The following is a 26,262-nucleotide window of genomic DNA, read 5'->3' as shown; positions in this document are numbered from 1 at the left end:
CACTGACTGGGAATCCAATCTACAGTCTTGCTGACAATAGCACATTGCATTCCACCTTCCAGTTTGAGACACAATGCCCTGCACAAACAGCTTCAGCTTCTTGAATATCCACTACCAATTCCTTAAATGCTGTTCTCCAGTGAGACAAAGACAACTTAGTTAATTTCAATCCTACTAAAGCTTAGTACTGTGTTATGTCCCACAAAAAGGATTCTTCTGCTGCTATGCCACTAAGATTTCTAGATTACTCTGACAACTAATCTCTCTCAGCTTAAGCACATCACAAATATCACTTCCTCTGAATCAAAAAAAACTTGATTTTCTCTTTTTTTTTTAATTTTATTCTAAACAGCTATTCATTCTGCACAAATCTCAAATCTGCCTTACCATGGAATACTGTTCCCAACATATGGGGCCAGTGCCAACCTCTCTCAGGATTCTAGACCGCATTCAAAAGAGGGCAGTTAGGTTAATTAGGACACATCTCTTACAAAGTCCCAGCACTCTGCTGCATGCCTTTTCTATAGATACAAACTTCCATGGGTGCTCTTCTGAATTTGCTTCTATAATTCCCCTCTCTCTCTCTTCCAAACCAGTAACAAACACATACTGCAACCAGTCAGCATCCTTTTACTGTCATCCAACTCCAAGACACATCTGTCAAAATGCACACAACTGTAAAATACCTCGGTGTCTTCCTCAATCATAAATGGTCCTTCATGCAGCATCTCGATTATATCAAGGATAAGATCAAGAGATACACGGCCATGCTGGCCCATGTGACCAGAACAGACTGGGGACTTAAGGGCAGAACTCACTAGTTCTTATATTCTGCAGTTTTCCCCCCGATTGTTTCATATGGTGCCCCTGCTTGGTTTCACAGGGATAAGAAATCACCTTCCCCAACAAACTAAATGGTATTTGACATCTCTTTCTTCTCCGATCCACAAGAGCCTGCAGAACTACCTCTAACCCCAGCACTCCAAGTCACTTCCGGAAATCTACATTTAGACCTCTATATTGCTTACTGCGGCCTCTTGCACTGATCCAGAAGGAACATACAAACTACCTTCATCGGTATTTCTGCTACTACCAACACCAACCTTGCAACCAAGAAGAAGACTCTGATCTGAAGTTTCCAACCTTTAGCAGTCCCACTGGTCTGCAGGGTTCAAGGGCAAGAGACCACCAGAAAATTCATTCTGGATATTGCTTTCCTCACCAAAAGTATCTGTCTTGGCTCACCCCCAACTTAGAGACCACCTTCATGCTCACTGTGCAGGGATCCTTCAAAGCTAGTCTTCGTCAATTTGGTGCGGTGGATAAAGGCATTTGCATCTGTGGTGAAACAGAGAACTGGAATCACCTTTTGCTCGATGGTGTGGTATATTTGGATCTGAGACAACTCCTCCTCCAACGCAACTTGCCTGCTCTCCAACCCCTACACTCGTTGATTGAAACTAGTGAAATCTTCAATATCTTCACACACTACCGTACTGCCCTTTTCAAGAGGAGGAGACACCTTATAACTACTGCTGCTCCTGCTGTTCCACTAGGTTTCTCTTGTGTGCAACCTCGTGGTTGTCCCTGCTCTCTCTTCAAACTTGGGACCATCCTCATTCCTACCTGGGGGTAGGAATTTTTAACATTCCTGCTGATGCATGTACTGCTATGGAAGATTCTTCCACCGAGGTTCTGCTGTGGTAGTCTGCTAACCCTTAGGGATAGGAGTCTAAAAAAAATGAGAGAATAGAAAAAAAAAGGAGAAAAATTTTTTTTTTTTTATGATTTATTTATTTCTATTTTTTTCTATAATTATTTTATTTTTTATTATTATTTTTTATTTATTTCTACATTGGGACCTCTGTTCCTCGAGGTACAAGCTTTTCCTCTTCCCTTTCTTATCTCCTTCCCCTTTGCCCCATTTCATTTCTTGAGTTCTCTCCTTCCTTGCGCTGCTGGGGGGGGGGGGGTACTGGACTCTAATAGGCGTCCCTCTACTGACCTGGTCCGGCTCCTCGTGCCATGGACGGAGGTTTTGTGTGTGACCACTGGCACCGCTGACAGATACACATTATGCCCAACTTTTCTTCTTCCTCATTTATTCCTTCAACTTCCATTTTCTGGAACAACCTCCCTTCACAAGTATTTCCTAAAAATTTCAATCAACAGAAATTTAAGTCTAATGTCAACGAGTATTTTCTTTCATCTTCTCAACCTTCAACCACTGCAGTGCTAAGTACAACTTCTATTTTCTGGAACAACCTCCCTTCACAAGTATTTCCTAAAAATTTCAATCAACAGAAATTTAAGTCTAATGTCAACGAGTATTTTCTTTCATCTTCTCAACCTTCAACCACTGCAGTGCTAGGTTCTAATACCTTTCATGTTTTGGGGGTTTCATAAAAAAAAACAAAAAAAAACACTGCACTATTATCCAGATGATCCTGCATTACTTCTTTAAACAGTGACTCCATTATTTTCCCTGGAACAGAAAGTTAAGCTAGCAGGTCTGTAATTATTCGTCTCCCTTTGATCCCCCTTTTTGATTTGGGGGTTACATTCACATACCTCCAGTCCACAGAGACCTTTCTTGAATTTAAAGATCTCATAATTATGGCTAAGGGCACCTCCCTTGCTGCCTCCCTCAATATAATTGGATATATCCCATAAACCCCAGGTGTTTTTTTTTTTTTTTTTTTTTGTTTGTTTGTCTTCAACAATTTCTCTTCCACTGTCTTCTCATTTATCATAAAATCATTTGGCTCCTTGTTAAGAGTGTTAAACTTCTGGCATTCCCTTCCCTAAAGAATTCCTCATATGTGAATGTAGATTCAATATATCCATTCAATTTGTCAGAAATCTGAGCAGGATCATCAACAATTAAACCACTAATATGAAGTGGACAAATGTGATTCATCGCCTTCCTTTTAATTTCTATAAAAGTAAAGAAGTCTTTGCTGCTTTTCTTTTTTTTTTCCATCCTTTGGCAGTGACCTCATAATCTGGCTCATAATCAGTATCACCTGATAATTTACATGTATCCCATGCATTTTTATTCTCTGTCATGAGTCTCATCAGTTCATCTGACATCCACTTTTTCCTCATTTATTCCTTCAACTTCCATTTTCTGGAAGTTGAAGTAATGTTCAAATACTGTTCAAGTCTAAGCCTTGAACAGTATCTCTTAATTGGATAAAAAGGCTAGTTGCTTTTATGTCTGCATCCCTGAATTAAATTTAAAATTTGCTGTTGAAACTGGTCCCACTGCATAGAATTTATAAAAGCAAAAGCTCTTTCCCTTGCCTTTGACAGCAGTTACAACTTTGAGTAAATTCCACATTAATCATCGCGATCAATGCCACCTAGTGAATTGCTTATCTGCATAATCTTAAGGCTTGAATGGTCACTGCAGATAAATGAGATCAAAAGTAGTTTTCTCATGTGTGGGACACAATCATCCAATAAATCAACAAAAGTCTTTTTAATACTGCATGGGTGGATAATACGGGAAACTTTCACATTTCAATAATGTGAAAGTCTCCCATTATAACAATGACTTAAGGGCCCACTCCACATGTCTGTACAGCTGTTCATTATATTCATCACTGTCATCAGGCCTATAACACATACTCCTACTCTCATTTTTGTTTTTCCCGGTGTTTATGTCACACTAAATTGACTCAGGACCACTGACCACACATGCCATTGTCAATTGCCAAGGTTCCAAAGAATCTTGGTAGAATGGGTGAACATTCCACCAAGATAGCAATTATTACTGGACGATGCAATATTTCACATCATCTGAAAAAAAAATTTGCAGATGATATAAAGATTTCCTGAGTGGTTAACAACCAATGCCAATTGGCATTCCTTCAGAATGACTTGGAGAGGCTTAAAGAATGGTCAGAAAAGTGGCACCTAAGTTTTAATGCAACAAAATGCAAGGTCTTATACTTAAGGAATAGCAACCCCAATATAACTTATACACTCAGTAGGGTTGAACTAAAAACAGTAGGTGAAGAAAGGGATTATGGGGTTACAATTCAATGGTACATCAAGTTCTCCAAGAAGGGTAGACAGGCAGTGAGGAAAGCTTATGGTGTCCTAACAGTGATCTATCATACATTTGCTTGTAGAGAAAGGAAGGTCATAATCCAACCAAACAGTACCTAATTTTGTATTCTTTTTCTGAAAGAGGGCCCCTAAAATTGTATAACTGGATCTGTCCCTGGCATACACATCTTTCTGTATAATATATATATAAATATTATTAAAAAAGTTAAAAGCCATTATGCGTAGTTGATAGTTAGTTACTCCCATTTTCAGACTTACAAAACTATGTATTTTCTTCCCACAGAATAGCAGCTATTTTGAGAGAATACCAGATTTCATATTATTGTCTCTGTGCAGTAAAAGGAATGGCAAATCAATCAAAATGTTTATTAACTTAGTGAGAAGAGAAAAACAAAAGAACCTGAAACTTTACACAAACAGTTTCAGCATTTGTCCAGTACCATGACATTTTTCAAGCAAAATCCAAATATTGCAAAAACAGTGGCAGTGCAGTGACCAAGTTCTCATGTCATTTGTATACAAAAACCATAAGTGAAAAAAAACTTCAGAAATTATTGAAGTAAAAGTTTGGCTGTAGAAGGTTAAAAAAAAAAAAAAAAAAAAAATCAGGATTTTAATCACTGATTAAAATTCTTATTTTGATTTTTTTTTTTCCACAGGTTATTTTTGAAGGATAACTCTGTGGTACCGGTGAGGTTCCCCGCCACTACTGCAGCATTTTATGGGACGAGACCAAACTAAAAAAAAAAAAAAACTATTATATTTAGGCCACCCGAATAATTAATTTTTCTGCCGTGCTGTGTCTGTTAATTGCGTGTGCTATGGTCGATTTGTCTGTTTGCTGGACGAAAACCCCCAGCTTCTGGGGGGAGGGGAGGAAACCTTGCTATCTACGCTTGAGACCGACTAACTCTGCCACAGAGTGGAAAAAGCCCATTAAAGTTCCTCGCATCACTGACGGGATCCGATCCCGGGCCTTTTCCACCCAGTGTGGAGAGGACGCTGACGATACCACTGGGCTACACGCGCAGACATGGGAAGAGACCAGTGTAATTACAGGATAGAGAATTTTTTTTTTTTTTATACTCACAACTTGCTCCTTTGCATCGTTTGCCAATATTACCGCTAATACCAAAAAAAAAAAAAAAAAAAAAAGAAAGAAATAAACAATACACAATACACAAAAAAAAAAAAAAAAAAACAGAAATGTCTTCAGAAACCCTGCAGTTCACAGTACACAAACCTATTTTCAATTTCATCAATATATAGCATTCCCGAAAAAATACAAACTAACTTTTGATGCCGTAAAACGATTAAAGAAAAAAAAAAACTACACTGCTGAACTTCAAGAGAGAATCCCACTATAAAAGCAAATATTACCCAAAATTCAGATCCGCAAAATGTATCAAGTGAACCACCAGCCATATCATTCAAACGTGCCACCTACATATCCGAATATTTAAAAATTAAGGCAAAAACCTTGAAGTCCACCTGGTGACAATAATTAGCCAATTGAAGAGAGCATAGCAAACAAATATGGAGGTGGGGAAATAAAGTTCCCGAACTGGTAAACACAAATTGAAGGAGATTAAATGGTATTTTATTTTTATTCAAAGTCATTACCATGTGATTGAATGCACTTATTACACCGCTAATGAAAAAAACAAATGAATAAAAAACATCGTTACGCCTGGCATTTGTGGATTATGAAAAGACATTTGACTCCATACAGCATAAAGCAATGTTTCGGGAACTGGAAAGACAAGGCAGAGACATCCCATACATCATGATTTTGAAATAATATATGAGAATGCTACCCTCCTTTATTAGACTAGGAAAAGACAGAAGCAAATTTAAAATTCAGAAAAAAGTGTGACAAAGAGACGCAATATTAGCATTAGCATTACCATTAACAGAGGCTTGCAATGCAAGAAAGCAAGCTCATACACCATCAGCCAAAAAAAAAAAAAAAACACCTCTTCCTATTTTACCCATCCTTCCGCTCCAAATGTTTATCTAGTTCTGCCTTGAATTTATTTAAGCTGTCAACTGCAAGAACAACAACAGATTGAAGTTTCTTCCAACAATCAACCACATGGAGGCTAAAGGCAAACTTCCGCACAGCTATTCTACAACTGTCTTCCCTCAATTTGAATTTTATCCCCTCAGGCGATAAATCTGGAAAAGAAGCAGAATCCCATCACCATTGAGCTTGCCCAATCCATTCAAGGCGACATACACCTCAATCAATTAGATCGCTTCGCACGAGCCTAGTCTCCAGAAGCTGGGATTTGCAGCAATTAAGCTTTTCTTCATAAGCCCACCTCTTTGGTCCATTCAATAATCTTGTTGCCTTTCCCTGTAATCGTTCGAACGGCACTACTTCCTTCCTAAAATGAGATCTCCAGAGTTATATTAAAGGAGGTGGCAAAGCAACTAAGCAAACCCTCAGCCATAATTATAAGAGCATCCTTGGATTCAGGGGAGGTTCCCACGGACAGGAGATGTGCAAATGTATCCCCAATTCACAAAGGGGGATCGAAGGGTGATACGAGTAATTACACACCAGTTAGTTCAACTTCTGTTCCGGATAAAATAATGGAATCGCTGGTTAAAGATGCATTGCAGGATCATCTAGACAAGACTGCAGCAATAGTTCAGACACAGCATGGGTTTGTTAAGGGAAAGTCTTGTCTGACACATTTGATAGGATATTATGATGTGGTTACAAAGGAACTGGATGCAAAAAATAATTTTGATATCATATATTTGGATTTCAGGAAAGATTTTGACACTGTTGCGCATGGAAGACTATTGTACAAATTGGAGCAGAATGGTATTAAGGGTAAGTTGCTACAATGGATAAAAGGATGGTTAAGTGCGAGAAGACAGAGGGTAGTAATCAATGGGTGCTGCTCTTCTTGGACTAATGTTATCAGTGGAGTCCCACAGGTTTCGGTGTTGGGTCCACTGTTGTTTTGTATATTTATCAATGATATTGATGAAGGTATATCAGGCTTAATGTCGAAGTTTGCAGATGATACAAAGGTTGGCATGGTTGTTAATGACAGTAATGGCAGTGTGCTACTGCAACAGAATCTAGATAATTTGGGCAGATGGGCTAAGAAGTGGCAACTGAAGTTTAACCTTGACAATTGCAAAGTACTGCATATGGGTAGTAGTAACCCCAGAGAAACGTACCAACTGTGTGGTACTACATTTAAGGTTGTAGAAAATGATAAACACCTGGGAGTAATTGTGCAGGCAGATATGAAGTTTTCTGAGCAATGCAGACAGGCTGCCAGGGCAGGTCATGGGGTTTTGTCAATGATATATAGGAATTTTGCTAGCAGGGAAAAGGAGGTGATTATCCCTCTGTATAAGGCTATGGTCAGGCCACGACTTGAGTACTGCGTACAGGTCTGGAGGCCTCATTTTAGGAAGGATGTAGATTTATTTGAGCGTGTACAGAGAAGGGCAACAAGATTGGTGAGGGGAATGAGGGATCCTCTTATCAAGAGAGGCTTAAGTTCTGCAAATTGCAGTGGCTGGAGACTAGGCACCTGCGCGGTGATCTGATTGAGGTGTATAAGGCCTTGAATGGGTTCAGCACGCTGAATTCTGATGGGATCCTTCCACTTGTTCAGATCACGAAAATAAGGGGGCATAAATTCAAATTAAGAAAGGACAGATGTAGAATAGATGTGCGGAAATTTACCTTTAGCCAGCGGATGGTTAATTGCCCGAACAAACTTCCATCTATCGTTGTGGAAGTTGATAGGTTGAATAAATTTAAGGAGGAACTGGACAGGCATTTGGAGGGAATGGTGTGATTTTCTTTTTTCTTTTTTTTTGGCTGATGCTGCATAAGCTCATACATTTGCTTTCTTGCATCACATGCCACTACTACTACTACTACTACTATTACTACTACTAACGGTATACTGTACCCAAGGTGTTGCCTGGCCATTGCCTTATACAAGGGGATAATCACCTCCTTATCTCTGCTAGAAAAATTCCTGTATATCATTGACAAGACACCACGAACTACACTTGCAGACTGTGTGCACTGCTCAGAAAACTTCATATCTGACTGCACAACTGTCCCGCACCTACTGGAGATAGTGCTATACCAATGGGTATATTAAAATGTGAACATTTTTATATCGTAAAATATTCTCATAAATAGCCACACATTACTTTTGCCAGTCACTATATGTGTAGAGTAATAAGGCCGTGTTGAAAGTTGTTTTGTCCGATTCTATTCTTAGGAAAGCAGTAATCGAATTTCCATCTCACTCCCATAGTTCGGTCAATCCACTACATGAAGCCGACATTCGATAGGATCAGCTAAGTAGTGCTGCGCTTGCATTACTCAGATATACAATGGCAAAATCTGTGGGGGCTAGTGAGTAAATCGGAATGAGGAAGGTATTCTTGAGAGAAATTCGAACTGATTACTGCGAATTGACTCTTGTTGAAAAATGATGGACAGAGGTAAATAGACTTTGAGTGAAGAGAATACCTTGGTATAACCCGGAAGTATCATCGTATATCAATTAATAATTTACTCCTTTCTCACGGTAGATTTCTCAAATTAAACGTGTCTAATTACTAGGACAGGTGATCCTAGATTTGCTTTTCCCCACAGGAATAAGCTCCTAACCAATCAAGAAAGGGGCCATCCAAAGGGGAAAGGGGTGTATATATTGGGACTATGGGAAAACCGGGGGTTTTTTGGTGGGATGAAGATGGAAACAGAGTTAAAAACGTCCATGATGAGATATAGCGAAGAAGAAGTCGTACCTGGCAAGTCGGTAGGAAAGTATTTGGGTAAGTTCGTCTTTTAGTTTAGCGACCGGTTATCTGGGATTACTGAACGACCACAGCTACTATTCTATTCCCCGCCTAATATCACATACTAGCCTCTCTCCTCCCAGCTAAATTCACATATGTATTTTTTATATTAAGGCCAGAATGTGTCATCTATTGTACCAACTACTGGATACTGCGTTTCCAGTAACGGCAAACATAACTATATGTCAATCTTACACATTCGCCTATAAATTCGAATAGCTGGATGCTCTTCTACTTATTGTATATTAACGACGATTGTTTACCGAAACTACATGAAGAATGTCGACAGTATGGCAGAAAGGTGCCATGTTACTACTATCCATTAACTAGAAAATGTAAAACTATCCTGAGTAAAGCTAACACTTACAACATAATATAATTCTAATTCCCTGTTTTACTTATTAATTCTTTTACTGTAAATAAATACACAAGTCCATGTATGTATAATAAACTATACCTTGTTTGTTGATCTATCTTTCTTCAGGACTATTCCGAAATACACACTTTTTGATAGCGTATATATATATTTAAATAGACTATCATTAAAGGCGGGCTCAAAGGCCAATACACAAAGGGCCTTAGAGTTAATCATCACAACGCAATTCTCGTTGCTGCATTCTTGCCCAACGTCCATCTGGGTGAGTTTTAGAGCACAGAATCTTGTCCTAATTTAACGCTAGACGCTCATATAAAATCCTAGTCTTTCTGGTTTCTCATTTTAGTGCTGGAAACCTGCCTGGGAGTCTTGATATCCGTATTAAACGCTGCCCAGCAGGCGCCCTACATTATTACAGAAAAGACTTCGGAACAACTGGTGCTATAGCGCGACCAGGATTTATTGTGTTTTTGCGGGATGAAAAATCACTCTTTGATCAATGCTTATGATCAATTCTAAGAGCTCTAAACTGAGGAGAGTGACAATAAGAGACACTAGAAATAGGGGATGAAATAAAGGGGATTACTGAAGTAGTCAAAAAAAAAAAAAAAAAAAAAAAATTTTTTTTTGACAGCCTGAGTAATAGTCAGAGACATTTTATCTAATATTGTTTTCCCTTTCAGCTGTACAAACAACACAGACGTCTGAAAGTACACTCATACTAGTTAACAATTAGCAACTAGTAACCTTTTGAATTATTTATTTTCAAAAAAAAAAAAAAAAAGGGGAGTAATTTTTTTTTTCCCTTGTACAGTTGCTATATGTTGGAACACCTATTATTTTAGTAGTGTGATTATTAACCTTATAATTTCTTCTAGCTCAACGGAAAGGTAAGTGACACTATTTTGGGGGTTCCACAAAATACAGATAGACTCACCCCAGTTTAGAATCAAAGATATAAATAGGGTCACTTGATTTTACCCAGATATCAGATATTTAAAATGGAAGGTCAGAGCCCCCAGACTACACAGATTACAGAAGTAGACCTATCAGCCCCCTTGTTTGAGATGCAACAGACACAACCATCCCCTCCTGATCCAGTTAGGTCCCATTTGGCTAATATTGCAGGCTACATTGGTTTAGTGCCTACTTTTTTTGGAAAAGTTGATGAGGGCCCCTCAGTACAAATGTTTTTTGAGACCTTAGAGAGCGTTGGAGAGTTAGCCCTCTGGCGGGACATTGAATTATTACTAGTCTGTAAGGCAAAAGTTCGCTCCGTTGCAGCCGAATTTTTGGCTCAATCAACCGATTTACGCAAAGAGAAAAATTATAGTGTATTTAAAAAAGCCTTTTTGGCACAATTTGAGAAAACAGAACCATTAGTAACCAGCCTTCACCAATTCGCAACAGCTATACAGGGGGTGGCAGAGCCAATTGCCAGCTACAGTGCGAAAGTGAAAAACTTAGCACTCTTAGCGTTTAAAACTCAAAATGATTCTCCAGAATCTTTAAATATACTTGATCAGGCTATGTTGGCCCAATTTCTCAGGGGGATTTCTAATAAAATTAAACGAACGGTGCTTACCCAGAACCCCCTAACGTTTTCAGAAGCGGTTACAATAGCAAAAAGGGAGGAAACCAATAATGAAATCATAGAAACAAGAAATAGGCCAATTAATGCTATTTTGAGTCAAACTAACAATGATGAAGTCGGGAATCAACACAAAAATTATTTTGAAAACATTATTAGACCCATACAAGAACAAATACAGAACATCCAACAAACATTAAATGCATTGACAATTAACAATCCCACTCATAATAATTCAGAAAACCGAGTCACACCTGTTAATGAAATAGACCGCTATCAAAATTGCAAGACAGTAGCCTATGCACCCCCCCTTATCAGTACTTGTGAAGGGTTTAGTTCACAATATCCACAGCCAAACAGGCAAGGAGACACCGTGGCCTTGACCGCGCAGGTCAGAGGACCTTACTGGAGACGTTCTCCTGCTACACACCATGCTGAGAGGCATCTATTACCAAATACTGCCTGTGGAGCAAGACAAAGGGAGAATCGTTCTACACATCGCGGCCAACAGAGCACCTATCGCCCGACGCCAATTTCTTCTCCTTATCGGTACACAAATCGCGGAGCGAACGAATACACTGCATTACCAAAATTTAGGACGCCCCATGTTAATAGGCAAAGTTACAATTTTGATGGGTATAGAGGCAATAATGCAAATGGAAGGTATTATAATGGTCAGAATAGCAGAAATATGAACTCATATCCACGGGAAAGAAGGGGCATATTTAGAAATGAGTTTAATTTTGATCGAACATCCCCTAAAGCGGTTTTAGGTAGGCCAATTAATCAGGTAGGCAGTGGAAGTTGTAGACAAGGTGCAGAGAGATCTTTTTGACTAAAACAAAGGTCAGGACTAGATAAAAGAAACTGTCAAGGTCAGAGAACCGTTTTACCATGTCAAGATTACTATAGAACCCACAAACTTAGTACCCAACATAAAATAGTGCAACATGGGGTGTATATTTTGGACAATGACGCCAAATTACCGATAATATCCGGATTTGTTCAAAATGTTCCAGCTAAATTTTTAGTCGATACAGGAGCAAGTGTCTCCCTTTTGAGTACCGATCTATATAATAAAATCAAGCATGAGAAATTATTAAACCCAAGGTCACCAGATTTGACCGTAACGGGAGTATCAGGTTACATTGTTCCTATCAATATGGAAATTACAGCTAATCTTAAATTGGATAATGCGACCTTTCAGGATAATGTTTTGGTGGCTAATGGGAATTTTAAGGGGCATTATGACGTTATTTTGGGGTTGAATGTTTTGAGACGTTTTTCCTTCATAGTTGACTTAGGCAAAAAAATGATCCGATCAATTCCATTGAATATTTGTTTAAGAGAAGTAGGTGTTAGGGAACAAGTCATGAGTTCTAAACCCGTGGTAGCTAAGCTCACATGTAAACATGTGCTACCCCCTGCTTCAGAGAGGGTAGTGACAGCATATTGTAACCAACTTGCTGTTTCCACTGAACAATTGGTGCTAACAGAGCCTAATTTTAACCTAAGTAGTGAAAACTTAGCTGTCAGGTGTTCAATCGACAAAGTACAGTCCGATGGATTGATATCAGTCTTGGTGGCAAATTTGTCGGCTGAGCCTTTACATCTTCCAAAGGGGATGGGCATTGCTAGTTTGGAAAGGGTTGAAAATAATCCAGTTACTTTTGCAGGTAAGGAAGTAGAAGAAAATAAGGCATCTCCTGTGACTTTAAAAGATTTTGATCTTGATCATTTGACTGGTGATCAGAAACATAAACTATCGGACTTGTTGTATGAATATAGAGATGTTTTTGCCAAGTGTCCAGCTCAGCTAGGAAATTCAAAGGTATTTAAACATAGAATTAAATTGACAGACAGTATACCAGTTAGGCAATCAGCTTATAGGGTTCCTTTCAAGTTGAAAGATGAAGTCCGGAAGCAGGTAAACGATCTTTTGGAATCAAATATTATCGAACCCAGCAATTCACCTTACTCTGCCCCGATAGTTTTAGTAAAGAAGAAGGATGGCACATATCGGCTCTGCATAGATTTTCGCAAGCTGAATGCTAAGACTGTTTCGGATTCGTACCCAATCCCGGATTTAAATCAAATTCTTCAGCTTCTAGGGGAAGCGCGCTACTTTACTTCGCTTGATCTGCAGAGCGGATTCCACCAAATTGAAGTTCACCCCGCTGATCGTCACAAAACTGCCTTCACCACTGGTGAATCCTTATATCAGTTCCGAAAAATGGCGTTTGGATTAAAGAACGCGCCCTGTTCTTTTGTGAGAGCAATGGCCTTGACCTTACAAAATTTGCATAAAGACTCCATTTTTGCTTACATGGACGATTTGATTGTCGCCTCATCCGACTTCGATTCACATCTCCTGAAATTGCGAAAAGTCTTTCAGCGTCTCAGAGAATATGATCTGAAATTGAAACCTAAGAAGTGTGAGTTTCTGAAGGAGCAATTGAAATATTTAGGTCATTTAGTCAGCGGTGACGGTATTCGTCCGGATCCGGCCAACGTCGCGGCAATCCGAGATTGCAAAATTCCGAGGACTATCAAACAAGTCCGATCGTTTCTGGGAATGGCGGGATTTTATAGGAAATTTATCCCAGATTATGCTGAAATCGCCCGTCCATTGACCCAGCTGACCAAAAAGGAAACGCCATTTGTTTGGGATTGCTCTACGCAGCAGGCTTTTGACCAGCTGAAAACTATTTTGACCACTCCTCCGTTATTGGTTTACCCTGATTTCACTAAATCTTTCGTTCTTTCGGCTGATGCCTCGTCCTATGCAATTGCCGCATGTTTAGAATCGCAAGTAGATGAAAATTCAAGACAACCAGTTGCCTATGCTTCGAGATTATTGAAGAAATCCGAAGTAAATTATAGTACAACAGAAAAGGAAGCATTGGCTATTATCTTTGCAGTTATGCAATTTAGACCTTTTCTAGTGGGCAATCACTTTACACTCATAACGGACCACCAACCATTGAGCTTTCTGCTCAATTTGAAAAATCCTTCGCCCCGCTTAGCGAGATGGAGCATGCTGTTACAAGAGTATGACTATAAAATTGTGTATCGTCCGGGTAAAGTGCATTCAAATGCAGATTTCCTCTCGCGACCTGTGTTAGAAGCAGAGGAAAAACCAAAAAGATCAAAGGTAACAAGAACAACTGAGTTAGTCGCTCCCATATCGGCTGATGTAACCGTAGAATCACTGGTTATGCCTCAGCAACAAACCAGAACTCTGATTAAAACTCTGCAAAGAGAAGATCCAATTTTGCAGAAGTTAATCGAACAGTTGGAGGGAATACCCCAAGCATCAGTGAAAATCCCAGATTCCTTCTACTTATCTAAAGAGGGAATACTATATCACTACACTTTATCTGACCCTGGAGTGACAAGAGAAGAGCCAACGGAACAACTAGTAGTGCCCGTTGGCCTGAAGTCAGAAGTGTTGAAGGCATGCCACGACAATTCTTTAAGTGGAGGCCATTTTGCGCTACAGAAGACATTGGAGAAACTCAGGAAAAATTTTTTTTGGATTGGGATGTTTTCGGAAGTGAAGAACTATATTGAGACATGTCCATCATGTATGCAACGTAAAGGTTATAACCCTAAAGCCAAAGCAGCTCTGATGAGAGTTCCCGTTGAAAATTCACCTTGGGTGCGAGTGTCATTAGACATTCTAGGACCTCTCCCTATGTCCTTGAGAGGACATAAATATCTATTGTTAGCAGTAGATAATTTCACGCGTTATGTTGAAGCAGTTCCACTCAAAACTCAGAAGGCAGATGAAGTAGCCACAGCATTTATAAACAATGTGATAGCGAGACATGGAATTCCTAAATACATACTCACAGATCGAGGTACTAATTTCATGTCCTCATTATTGCGACAAGTATGTGAAAAATTGAACATTCACCAAATTCATACCTCTTCGTTTCATGCGCAGTGCAATGCCAAGGTGGAACGGTTAAACCGTACCTTAGCGAACATATTATCTCATGTCATAAATCAGACCCAGTCAGATTGGGATGAGATCGTACCATTGGCTGTCGCTGTATATCATGCTGCCACTCACAGTTCTACTCAAGAAACACCCAATTTCTTAATTTATGGAAGAGATCTAGTGTTACCATCAGATTTATGGCACGCTAAAGCGAGACAGTCATACTCATCCCTGGAGAATTATTCAGAAGAGATGTGTGCACGACTCCGTAGAACCTACGAAATTGTTTCGGAACATTTGGAGGAAGCTGTCCAGAAACAAGAGCAACGTAGAGCAGCAGTAGCTGTTGACAAAAACATTCGTGTGGGAAATCTAGTGTATCTTTTTACACCTAAGGTGAAGGTGGGAACAACCAAGAAACTAGCTTGCCTGAGTACAGGCCCGTACCGTGTAATCAATCAAACCTCTCCAGTCAATTTTGAAATACAGAATTTATACGTCCCAAAGGACAGACAGTTAGTGCATGTAGATAGATTGACAAAATTAATTGATAGGAAAGTTTTTCCTGATCTCAGAATGGAGGAATCAGAAGACAGTGAATTATCAGATCAAACATGTACTGAAACAATACCTAAAGAAACCTGGATCTTTGATGATCCCCTTGTGGAAGAGTGTGATTGTATGCCCCCTGTAGACCCACTACCAGTGACAACCCAGCTAACTAGAAGAGCTGCAACTATTCCAGTGTCAATCCCTTTAAACCTCCTCCCCAATAAGGATCAAAATGAGCAAACAAAGACAAAACAACCTGAAGCATTAGTGGAAGCTGCCCATAAACCAACCCCGGCACATGGGTATAACTTGCGCAGTCGTGATCATGTGACCCACACTCCACATATAGTAACTATCAAACCTCCAACCCAAAAGGAAGTGTTAGTTCCTGAATCAGTTCCGGAGGGAAGAGAAAGAGCAGAACCAAATAATCCACCCAGTGAGCAGGAAAATATTAATCAAAACGAACAGCCAAGTGGTGTCGATAGAGCACTACAGTGGATATTAGGTCCACTTGCATCAAGGTTAGACCCACAACATGAAGACAAAGGACTTGATTTGGTGGGTCTTATTAGAGATGCATGGAAAGATTGAAAAAAAGAGAGAGAGATTTTTTTTTTTGTTATTTTTGTTGTTGTTAGTGGGACGCAGTAAAGACGCACCTGAGTAATTTTTTTTTCCTCCCTTTATAGTTTGGTTTTCGTGTCCTATAACAAGTGTGACGCCCAATATGAGTTATTTGCTGAGAATGATCATCCTAGGAACTTTTCTCCTGTTTTGTCAAGCTGAAGTTGAAATTTGTCAAGTCAAACATGGAGTGTACAAGTGTGAGATGACCAAACCATCTTTGTCTCTACGAAAATCGCTTCCCCAGAATAGTTGTTCAATAATGAACTGCGGAAATTGCCTCAAGCAATGGGTATCTCGAATTCTCCTTGAAAACGGCACTTTGGTCCCACCAGCCCATTTTATATTAAAACAGTCCCTGAAAGAGAATGCCACTTCAGTTATTTATCAGTGTCAAAGAAATGGAGAGAGTTGTGAGTGTAGCAAGGAAAGATGCAAGGGAAGTATTGAGTATTGTTTCGAAACTGAGTGCAATCAGCAAGCGTCATGTGTATGTCAGAGACAACCAGCTGAAACATATTGGTTAGTGGAGTGGGGCTCGCAGACTATCAGGAATCCGCCAGTGATTTCCTATAAAGTCTGTTTGACACCACCCGTTGAACATGTGCATCGAATTAGGCACACAAGACATGTGTTGTCTGATGAGCAAGCTCATTTTGAAGAGCAAGGATTAGACGTCAAGTTTACAGACCCGGTTTTCTCTACGAGAGAAAAGGGTACCTTAATAATAAGAAGGTTTGGCCATGAACGAACTTTTGTAATAGATAAAGAACCATTTCAGGCAGAAGTTCCTCGCGAGTTTATGTTAACCCCAGGACCATTAAAATTTCTTTTTGTTTCCCAACAAGGGAAAATAATGCAAGGAACAATACATTTGGCAGGAAGAGATGAATGTAAGAGGATGACTTGTATTTTTTGTTGGGAATTCATAAACAATAGACATTGCTTCCCACCTATTGTATCTTATTTAATATACCTAGTTTTGGGTATTCTAGCAGCAATCATTATTTGGTACTCTAAGCTCATCATCGAATCTATAGTGCAAACAGTCAGGGGATTTTTCATGTTGATTAGTGTCATGTGGAAAATGTTTCGAATTGTTTGGCGCCTAACAAGTATGGCAGGCCTAACCACCGGGGCAACTATTAGAACAACCACAGGAAGGGTACAAGAATATTTGGAAGAACATATCCCCATGGAGCCGAGACAACTTTTGCAGGCTGCACCCCTGCAAATCATTGTATACCTATCAGCCCTTATACTTATAGTTGGGTCAACATGTACCAATCACCAGATCTTACATGCCAAAATAAAAGAATGTCAAGCAGACTTATCTCAACCTTGTAAAATCACCACTAAAGCCCGTGTGACTTTGTTAAATTTGGAATACAAACAGTGCTTATGGTTCGTTTCTGATGCAGAACAAACTCTTTTCCAATTGCAGTTAACCTTTAAACAAGTGCAGTGTCATTGGCAGACAAAACGAATGTACTACACTTTCCCCACAGAATTACATCTCATAAGTCAAGTGGCATGCCCCCAGAATGCCTTCTGTGCTTGGGGCCAACATTGTGTGGGTGACTACCTTTTTGAGGGTATCACCAAAGAATCCTTGAGTTGGCCAGGAATTACTAACTGCATCGCAGGAGACAGCGGTTCAAACTGTCTCATCATTGATAGTCAGTCCTGTTTACACTATCGAGTATGGTTAGTTCCAGACTTTACAAGGGTGTACGAAGTCCGCAAAATTGAAGGAGTTTCTTGTCGTTACATAGTTGAAGTTCAGACACGTGCTAATGAGACCGTTGAAACTATTTCTCTAAAGAATTTTGCAATTACACGAAATAATATTGAGATTCAAGTCTTGGGAACCTTTGATCAGCCCACCGATATCCTTGAACATCATGTGATTTTGAGGGTAGGTGATAATAGTGAGGCTTATTTAGACCAAGCAGCTTTAGTGTCCAGACCAAAATACGGAGAAATCGGTGATGTACAAGCAAATTACAGTGTTTCAAAACAGTTCATTTTTGATGACCGGATGATTCAATGTCAGTTTTATGAAGAGAAGATAAGATGTCAAAAAAGTGAATCTTACTTGGAACAAATGGTGGCAAACAAAATCAATAAACTTCCAAAAATTCAAGTTTTTCACCAGTTAGAAATCGAGCCCTCAGGTCGGCTCACATCAACAATGATACAATCAGTCCCATTGACCCTGGATCTGTCATTTTTTGAGTTTGATTTTTATCTGGAAACACATACAGTGTGCCCCAAATTTGTGGAAGACATTACTAGACCAATTGGATGTTTTACATGTGACACACTAGCTACTCTTACTTTTCAAGCATTTTCGACATGCCTAGCTGGAACTGTCTCAGTAAACTTCCAAAACATATTAGTGGCCACAAGATCAGTTAAATTAACCCAAGAAACAACCACTTACACTATCCAGTTCAAGACAGATACTAAATGTCACAAAGAAAATTTGTGCTTAATTGCTCGAACTATCACAGCCTGTAAAGACATAGAGTTTTGTTTGGAAGACCCAACGCTACAAATAAGTCACCCTAACTTTTCACAAGTATCCTATATATCTAGTTTTGCACCAGGGCAATCACCTTGGTCAGTATGGTTTCATCAATTAGTTGGTGGAGGATTTACCTCCTGGATCAAAATACCAATTTTGCTCTTATCTATAGCCTTGTTGAGTATATTTGTGGTTTCTTCATGTTTGGCATGCTTTCGCAAATAAACCAAATGATCCATTTTGCTTGAAGACGAGTGAAAGGGAAGCAAAACAGTGATAATTATGACAGAGAGTGAGAATAAGAAGAATAAATGGGAAGTATAACTGAGAAGCGTAATTGCTATAAGATCTTCTGCCCTCCCTCTCTCTCTCTCTCTCTCCATGGACTTATGCATAAAAGGAGAAAGAAACAAGAGTAAATGAAGCAAATCTTTTGAGTGAAAGAGAAGAGGAAGAGTGGATGATGGGATTTGTACCCTACTTACTGTAAGTATTTTATTGTTCTCAGCCACTTCAATCGGGAAGAATATCAGGAGGGTATTGTTCGCCCTATGGTCCTTCCTGGGTGTATACAGTCGATGGCTGTACAAAAGCGTAACACGTGCTGTCACTACATCGGAAGTTACCCGGCAAGTGCCCTCTGGGGCTGAACTAATTCTTACCCCAGAAAGATTTTCTAAAAGACGACGGGTGTGCGGGGCATTCCGCACCCAGCACACAAACAGGATGCCAGTTATGAGACGCCCTCCTCCCCAGCAGTACCAGGTTCCTTTCAACCAGTGGATGGTAATAGATTTCCTGTCCTCGGACGAGATAGAGGCTACACTCTTCGCGGAGGAAATCGCCTGCATCACCTGGGACAACCAGTTTATTACTTCTTCCCTAAAACCAGGGGCCCTCACCTCACCACATTTTGGATCTTGGTTGTCGCACATAACGAGAGAATACCACACGATCCTTACCATGGGGGAAGCGAAGGCACAGCGCCTTGAAGAGCTCCTTCCCTTTAGAACCGTTGTCAATATTAGGATTCTCACTACTTTTAAGAAGGGATCACTGCCAACGGTGAGGGACCATTCCGTTAGATGTCCATGGAATCACCCCACCGAGCGCTGTGCCGTGTACACGGCTGATTTATACACTCAGTGGCTCGAGGGTAAGGGGTTGATTAAGGCGAGACTGTCTCCTCCCATAACGGAATGGTGGGAGTAATAAAATTTACAACCCAGGGTGTCAGGAAATTACTATGTAAGAAATATTAGAGCTAAAAAAAAAAAAAAAAAAAAAATTTTAGCATTATGTAATCATTAAAACCCACTTATAATTATATGTAAATGTAACCTACAGCGTATTTACACCATTAATTAACCAGATATATATTATCCTATTAACTAAAATTATCACTATATATACTTTGTATGATAAATATTTTTTTAACTTCATTGTTATAATAAGATAAGACAATGTAAACGTCTAAATCATTGTAATCCCACAAATATGTAATTTTGAGTATAAATAGATTCCTAAATTTTACTATTGTAAGTTACTCTGGGCATTTATAGTAGTAAATCTTTATGTATTTTGAAGAGTAACTAGTTCATTTTATGTGTAACCAAAATGTTTATCAACGTGAGTGTATAATAACCACGTGTGTTTAAGGTATAAGCTGACTATATAATAACGGTCAGGAACAAAATTCATATCCAATGCTAAATATATATATGTATATCTATACAAATCATTGAATAATATTGTATGTATAACGTATTACTTGGTATTGAAGCATGTTTAATGCTAAAGGTATATGATACTTTGTAAATGTCTTTAAAGCCAAGAGCAGATACTAATTGTTGTTTATCTCTGTTTCATATCATGTTACATTGGAGAGAAGAGTTTGACGGAGCAGCTACATGCAGCCAGTCCTAGAAGAGAAAATTACCTTAGTTCCCTTTGGACCGTCAGTCTAGTGTTTCTCCAGGAGCTCAAAGCATGGTTTCCCCAAGATTGACAGTCATCAATGAGAGAACACTTTTACAACGTAGTCAATAAAGAACAGTGAGCGATACAAGAGACATTTTTATGTTTTATACAACCTATAGACATTTGTTATTTCATAAACAGAACATTACAGAACATATTAGTGTTTTTGTATCAGTGATCTTGCAGAAAGAAATCTGTGACGACCAAGGTAGGTTGAAGAGACAAAAGAAGGGAGGAACTGTTCTGTTCAAAGTAGCAAGATAACTTTATTGTCCAGAGGAACCCAAAAGGCTCTTGGAAAATTGTTATGTTATTATCTTTCGATATTGTATTATATATATTAGATTAGGGTAGTTCAATTTGTTAGAGGAGACAGGTTGGTTCTTTCCCCCCCATCCAAAAAGCTCCATGCAAACGTTTTTTTTTTCATTAGAAAAGCATCTCAAACCCTAAAATTTTGAGCAAGAGGTCATTTCTTTCCCCCCTGCTCGAAAATTTTCGGCGTAGACGGGAGGTGTATTAAAATGTGAACATTTTTATATCGTAAAATATTCTCATAAATAGCCACACATTACTTTTGCCAGTCACTATATGTGTAGAGTAATAAGGCCGTGTTGAAAGTTGTTTTGTCCGATTCTATTCTTAGGAAAGCAGTAATCGAATTTCCATCTCACTCCCATAGTTCGGTCAATCCACTACATGAAGCCGACATTCGATAGGATCAGCTAAGTAGTGCTGCGCTTGCATTACTCAGATATACAATGGCAAAATCTGTGGGGGCTAGTGAGTAAATCGGAATGAGGAAGGTATTCTTGAGAGAAATTCGAACTGATTACTGCGAATTGACTCTTGTTGAAAAATGATGGACAGAGGTAAATAGACTTTGAGTGAAGAGAATACCTTGGTATAACCCGGAAGTATCATCGTATATCAATTAATAATTTACTCCTTTCTCACGGTAGATTTCTCAAATTAAACGTGTCTAATTACTAGGACAGGTGATCCTAGATTTGCTTTTCCCCACAGGAATAAGCTCCTAACCAATCAAGAAAGGGGCCATCCAAAGGGGAAAGGGGTGTATATATTGGGACTATGGGAAAACCGGGGGTTTTTTGGTGGGATGAAGATGGAAACAGAGTTAAAAACGTCCATGATGAGATATAGCGAAGAAGAAGTCGTACCTGGCAAGTCGGTAGGAAAGTATTTGGGTAAGTTCGTCTTTTAGTTTAGCGACCGGTTATCTGGGATTACTGAACGACCACAGCTACTATTCTATTCCCCGCCTAATATCACATACTAGCCTCTCTCCTCCCAGCTAAATTCACATATGTATTTTTTATATTAAGGCCAGAATGTGTCATCTATTGTACCAACTACTGGATACTGCGTTTCCAGTAACGGCAAACATAACTATATGTCAATCTTACACATTCGCCTATAAATTCGAATAGCTGGATGCTCTTCTACTTATTGTATATTAACGACGATTGTTTACCGAAACTACATGAAGAATGTCGACAGTATGGCAGAAAGGTGCCATGTTACTACTATCCATTAACTAGAAAATGTAAAACTATCCTGAGTAAAGCTAACACTTACAACATAATATAATTCTAATTCCCTGTTTTACTTATTAATTCTTTTACTGTAAATAAATACACAAGTCCATGTATGTATAATAAACTATACCTTGTTTGTTGATCTATCTTTCTTCAGGACTATTCCGAAATACACACTTTTTGATAGCGTATATATATATTTAAATAGACTATCATTAAAGGCGGGCTCAAAGGCCAATACACAAAGGGCCTTAGAGTTAATCATCACAACGCAATTCTCGTTGCTGCATTCTTGCCCAACGTCCATCTGGGTGAGTTTTAGAGCACAGAATCTTGTCCTAATTTAACGCTAGACGCTCATATAAAATCCTAGTCTTTCTGGTTTCTCATTTTAGTGCTGGAAACCTGCCTGGGAGTCTTGATATCCGTATTAAACGCTGCCCAGCAGGCGCCCTACATTATTACAGAAAAGACTTCGGAACAGGTACCAGCAAATCCATTACCCACAGCTACCCAAACTTAGGGTACCAGCATAGAGAAAAAATAAATAAATAAAATCATAATATTAAAAAAATAAATAAGTTATTTAAAAAAATGTAAAATAAAATAAACTAAAATACAAATTTATAGATAAGAGTAGAAAAAAAAATAAATAAAAATAAACTAAAACAGTATTAAAAATATAATAAAACAAAAATTATAAATAAAGTAAGAAGAAAAAATAAATAAATAAGTAATGATTGAAATATAAAATAAACTAAAAAGATAAATAAAATAGAATACTATAAATAAAAAAAAACACCATTTGCCCAGACTTTCTTCTATTTTCTGTAGTTGGTATGGCTAAAGAAAATAGGAGAAAAAAAAATTACACACAAATAAATAAAGAAAATACATTAAAAAAAATAAATAAATAAAATAAAAAAAGAAAAGAAAAAAACATATATATAAATAAATTTAAAAGAAAAAAATAGATAAAAAAATAAAGGTGAATTGTCTAAGATTGGACAAATACTGCACCCAATGAAGGCAGTGCAATACCAGTGGGTGCCAGCAATCCTCGGGTTGTCCAGGCCTGAGAGGGTAAAAGTAAAAAGGAAAAAAAATCCATCTATGTGATCTTATAAGAGCTATTCACGGTGACAACATTTTATCTTTGCAAGACACCGCTCACTGTTGAAGTTAACATTATTAAAGGTGCTGGAAACATCGTAGGAGGTGAAGCAGAATCGTGATTGGCCAACAGAAGTTTTCTTCTAGCAAATAAATCAGAAGCAAATTGTTGTAGGTTTCCAAGGTGTGAAGCAGATTCTACTAGATGTTTTTCGTTGCCAGGTGAGAAGGTGTTTATAAGGTCCTGTAGGGATTTCCACAGGACAGCATAAAGAGAGAAGTGATAGAGCAGGTGGTTCCAGTCTTCAAGTTGGACACAAAGGCAAGAATCGGTATTGCTTATTCTGAACTGAAAGACTTTGGAGTTGAAAGTCGCGTGTCCAGTTAGGATAAATGATGTGTCGAGGTTTGGAGAGAACCATAGGGAATATTTGGACATGATACTGCTATGGGGGTTGTCTTTGTCTGTGCACAATGCACGGAGTGCAAGGAAATTAGGCGACAACTCAGCGTTGTTATGGGCCTATATGAGACCTTGAAAGACAGGGTGGATGCCCTCGAAGGAACTAAATTGAGGGGCCCATCAAGCTCTCAGCTGCCTACATCAACACCAGAGCTTGCACTTGGTCATCTTGCAACACAGAGGCAGCCCCCAAGGCAGAATGCGCTGGTCCCACAGGAACTAGTAGTTGTTGGTGATTCTTTTTGTCAGGGAAAGGGGTAACATGCTTTATAAAAGGATAGGTGGAACAGGACCAGGGTATGTCTGCCAGGGGCAAAGGTTGATGACGTTGTAGAGGGAATATCATCTTTTAAGGGCACAAAAGGTGATATAGTTGTACACGTTGGAACTAATGATATTAAGAGTAGGAGACCAGCGGAATTACTTAACAAGTACAGGTCACTGTTGAAAAAAAGCCGTGAAATAGGGTTGAATTTGAAAGTGTCTGCAGTTCTGCCCAGACACGATAGGAGGGAGTATATGATGAGAGCCTTGTCGATCAATTTGGCCCTGGAAAGATTGTGCAAGGCTCAAGGGGTAGAATTTTTTCAGCCTGGACTGTACTTGTTAACAGGAGAGATTGCTTCTACAGGGATGGGATACACTTAAATATAAAGGGTGCAAGAATATTTGCTGATGCTATCGAGGCAGTGTTAGGTGGGTCGGAAAACTGCTAGCTTGGGGGGATACAAAGACGAACAGATTAACAGTAGCCACTGGCAGAAGTGAAAGAGATTCTTGCACTGCTTCTATTGGAATGAGCAGAAGCCTGAAAACCAAGATTCAGGATATTTCAGAGACTGCTGGAAGTCATTGTGGTACAAGCAAACACAAGGGTTGTGTTAGGGTAGCTAAGAATAGAAACAGGTGCATGTATACTTGCGTGTACACCAATGCTAGGAGTTTAGTAAATAAATTTGATGAATTTGAGGTATTGCTCAAAACATCAAAGGCAGTTATTGTTGGGATATCAGAGACGTGGTGTCACACAGATATAAGGAATGCAGAATTGGAATTTGGGGAGTACAACGTCTACAGAAATGAGAGACAGGATAGGAAGGGAGGAGGGGTTATGCTATTAGATAAAAAACACATCAAATCCAAGGAAATGAAGCCAGTCGACATCGATGGACAGGGCAGTGTCGAGTCAGTTTGGTGTGACATAAGCATAGGTAAATCAAAATTGAGAGTAGAAGTGTGCTATAGGCCTAATGACTCCGATGAGTATAATAAGATACTGTACAGGGAAATAGAACCGGCCAGTAAATCAGAGAGCCTTATAATGGGGGATTTTAATTTCCCAGATATTGACTGGAATTTGTGGGTTGGTCACTCACACACTAGCAAGGCTTTTGTGGATTTATTAGATTATTGTTTTCTAAACCAGCATGTTCGGGAGGCAACTAGAGAGAGTAATACTCTTGATCTGATTACCAGTAGTGATTCTTCATGCATTAAAAATCTGCAGATAAATGAACCACTAGGTGGCAGTGATCACAGTGTGCTGAAGTGGGATTTACTCAAGGAGGTAACTACCATCAGGGGTAAAGGGAAGGGTTATTGCTTACGTGAAGGCGACTATGATGGTTTGAGACAGTATTTAAATTCTATACAGTGGGACCAACTTATGATGTTACCAACAGCAAATTCAAAATGGGAAGCATTCAAAGAACTTATCTTGGAAGCTACCAGGCTTTACATACCAACCAAGAAATATTGTTCAAGGTTCAGGCCTAAATGGTTGTCAGATGAACTAATGAGACATATGGCAGAGAAGAAAAATGCATGTGATACGTACAAATTAATGGGTGACATGGAAGCCTATGATAGATATAAGTTGCTGTTGTTGTTGTTGTTGTTATGGGCATTTAATGGCGCATAAGCTACTATGGCTATAATGTGGTTCAACAGTTGAGGATCCTGCTCAGGTGGCTAACAATCTAAACGAGTATTTTGCATCTACATTCACGCATGAGGAGTTATTCAGGAAGGAGAATGATGTAGGTAAAGTAAACATTGGCAGTGAGCTGGATGATTTTGTAATAACTGAGAGGAAAGTGGAGGAGAGATTGTTGAGGATAAACATAAAAAAGGCACCTGGGGTGGATGGGATCTATCCAGTTATATTAAAGGAGGCAGCAAAGGAAGTATGCAAACCCCTAGCCATAATTATGAGAGCTTCTTTGGACTCAGGGGAGGTACCCATAGACTGGAGATGTGCAAATGTAACCCCAATTCACAAAGGAGGATCAAAGGCTGACACAAGTAATTATAGACCTGTTAGTTTAACTTCTGTTCCAGGTAAATTAATGGAGGCACTGGTTAAAGAAGCACTGCAGGATCATCTAGACAAGAATTCAGTTATAGCTCAGACGCAGCATGGTTTTGTTAAGGGCAGGTCTTGCCTGACCAATTTGATTGGATACTATGATGTAGTCACAAAAGAACTGGATGCAGGGAATAACTTTGATATTATATATTTGGATCTTAGAAAGGCTTTTGATACTGTTTCACATGGAAGACTGCTGCACAAATTGGAGCAGTGTGGCATT

General features: G+C 39.1%; 1 protein-coding gene across 2 annotated transcripts in view; it reads right to left on the bottom strand.

Moving 5' to 3' along the window:
* LOC150074975 (ATP-binding cassette sub-family C member 1-like) overlaps window positions 1-5,507 on the bottom strand; it is an 889,139-nt gene extending 883,632 nt beyond the window's left edge. For both annotated transcript variants that reach the window (XM_090388347.1, XM_090388349.1), the window contains exon 1: window positions 5,458-5,507. In XM_090388347.1, the coding sequence (XP_090244473.1) occupies window positions 5,458-5,502 (45 nt within the window). In that variant the 5' untranslated portion in view covers window positions 5,503-5,507. The remainder of the gene's footprint in view (window positions 1-5,457) is intronic.
* Window positions 5,508-26,262: the final 20,755 nt, after the last annotated feature.

This window comes from Mastigoproctus giganteus, chromosome 14 (genome assembly GCF_048544385.1).
Source record: "Mastigoproctus giganteus isolate SK-2022 chromosome 14, ASM4854438v1, whole genome shotgun sequence".
Classification (NCBI taxonomy): Eukaryota; Metazoa; Arthropoda; class Arachnida; order Uropygi; family Thelyphonidae; genus Mastigoproctus; species Mastigoproctus giganteus.
Note: the sequence above shows the minus strand (reverse complement) of the source record. Positions and strands in the feature narration are given on the sequence as shown.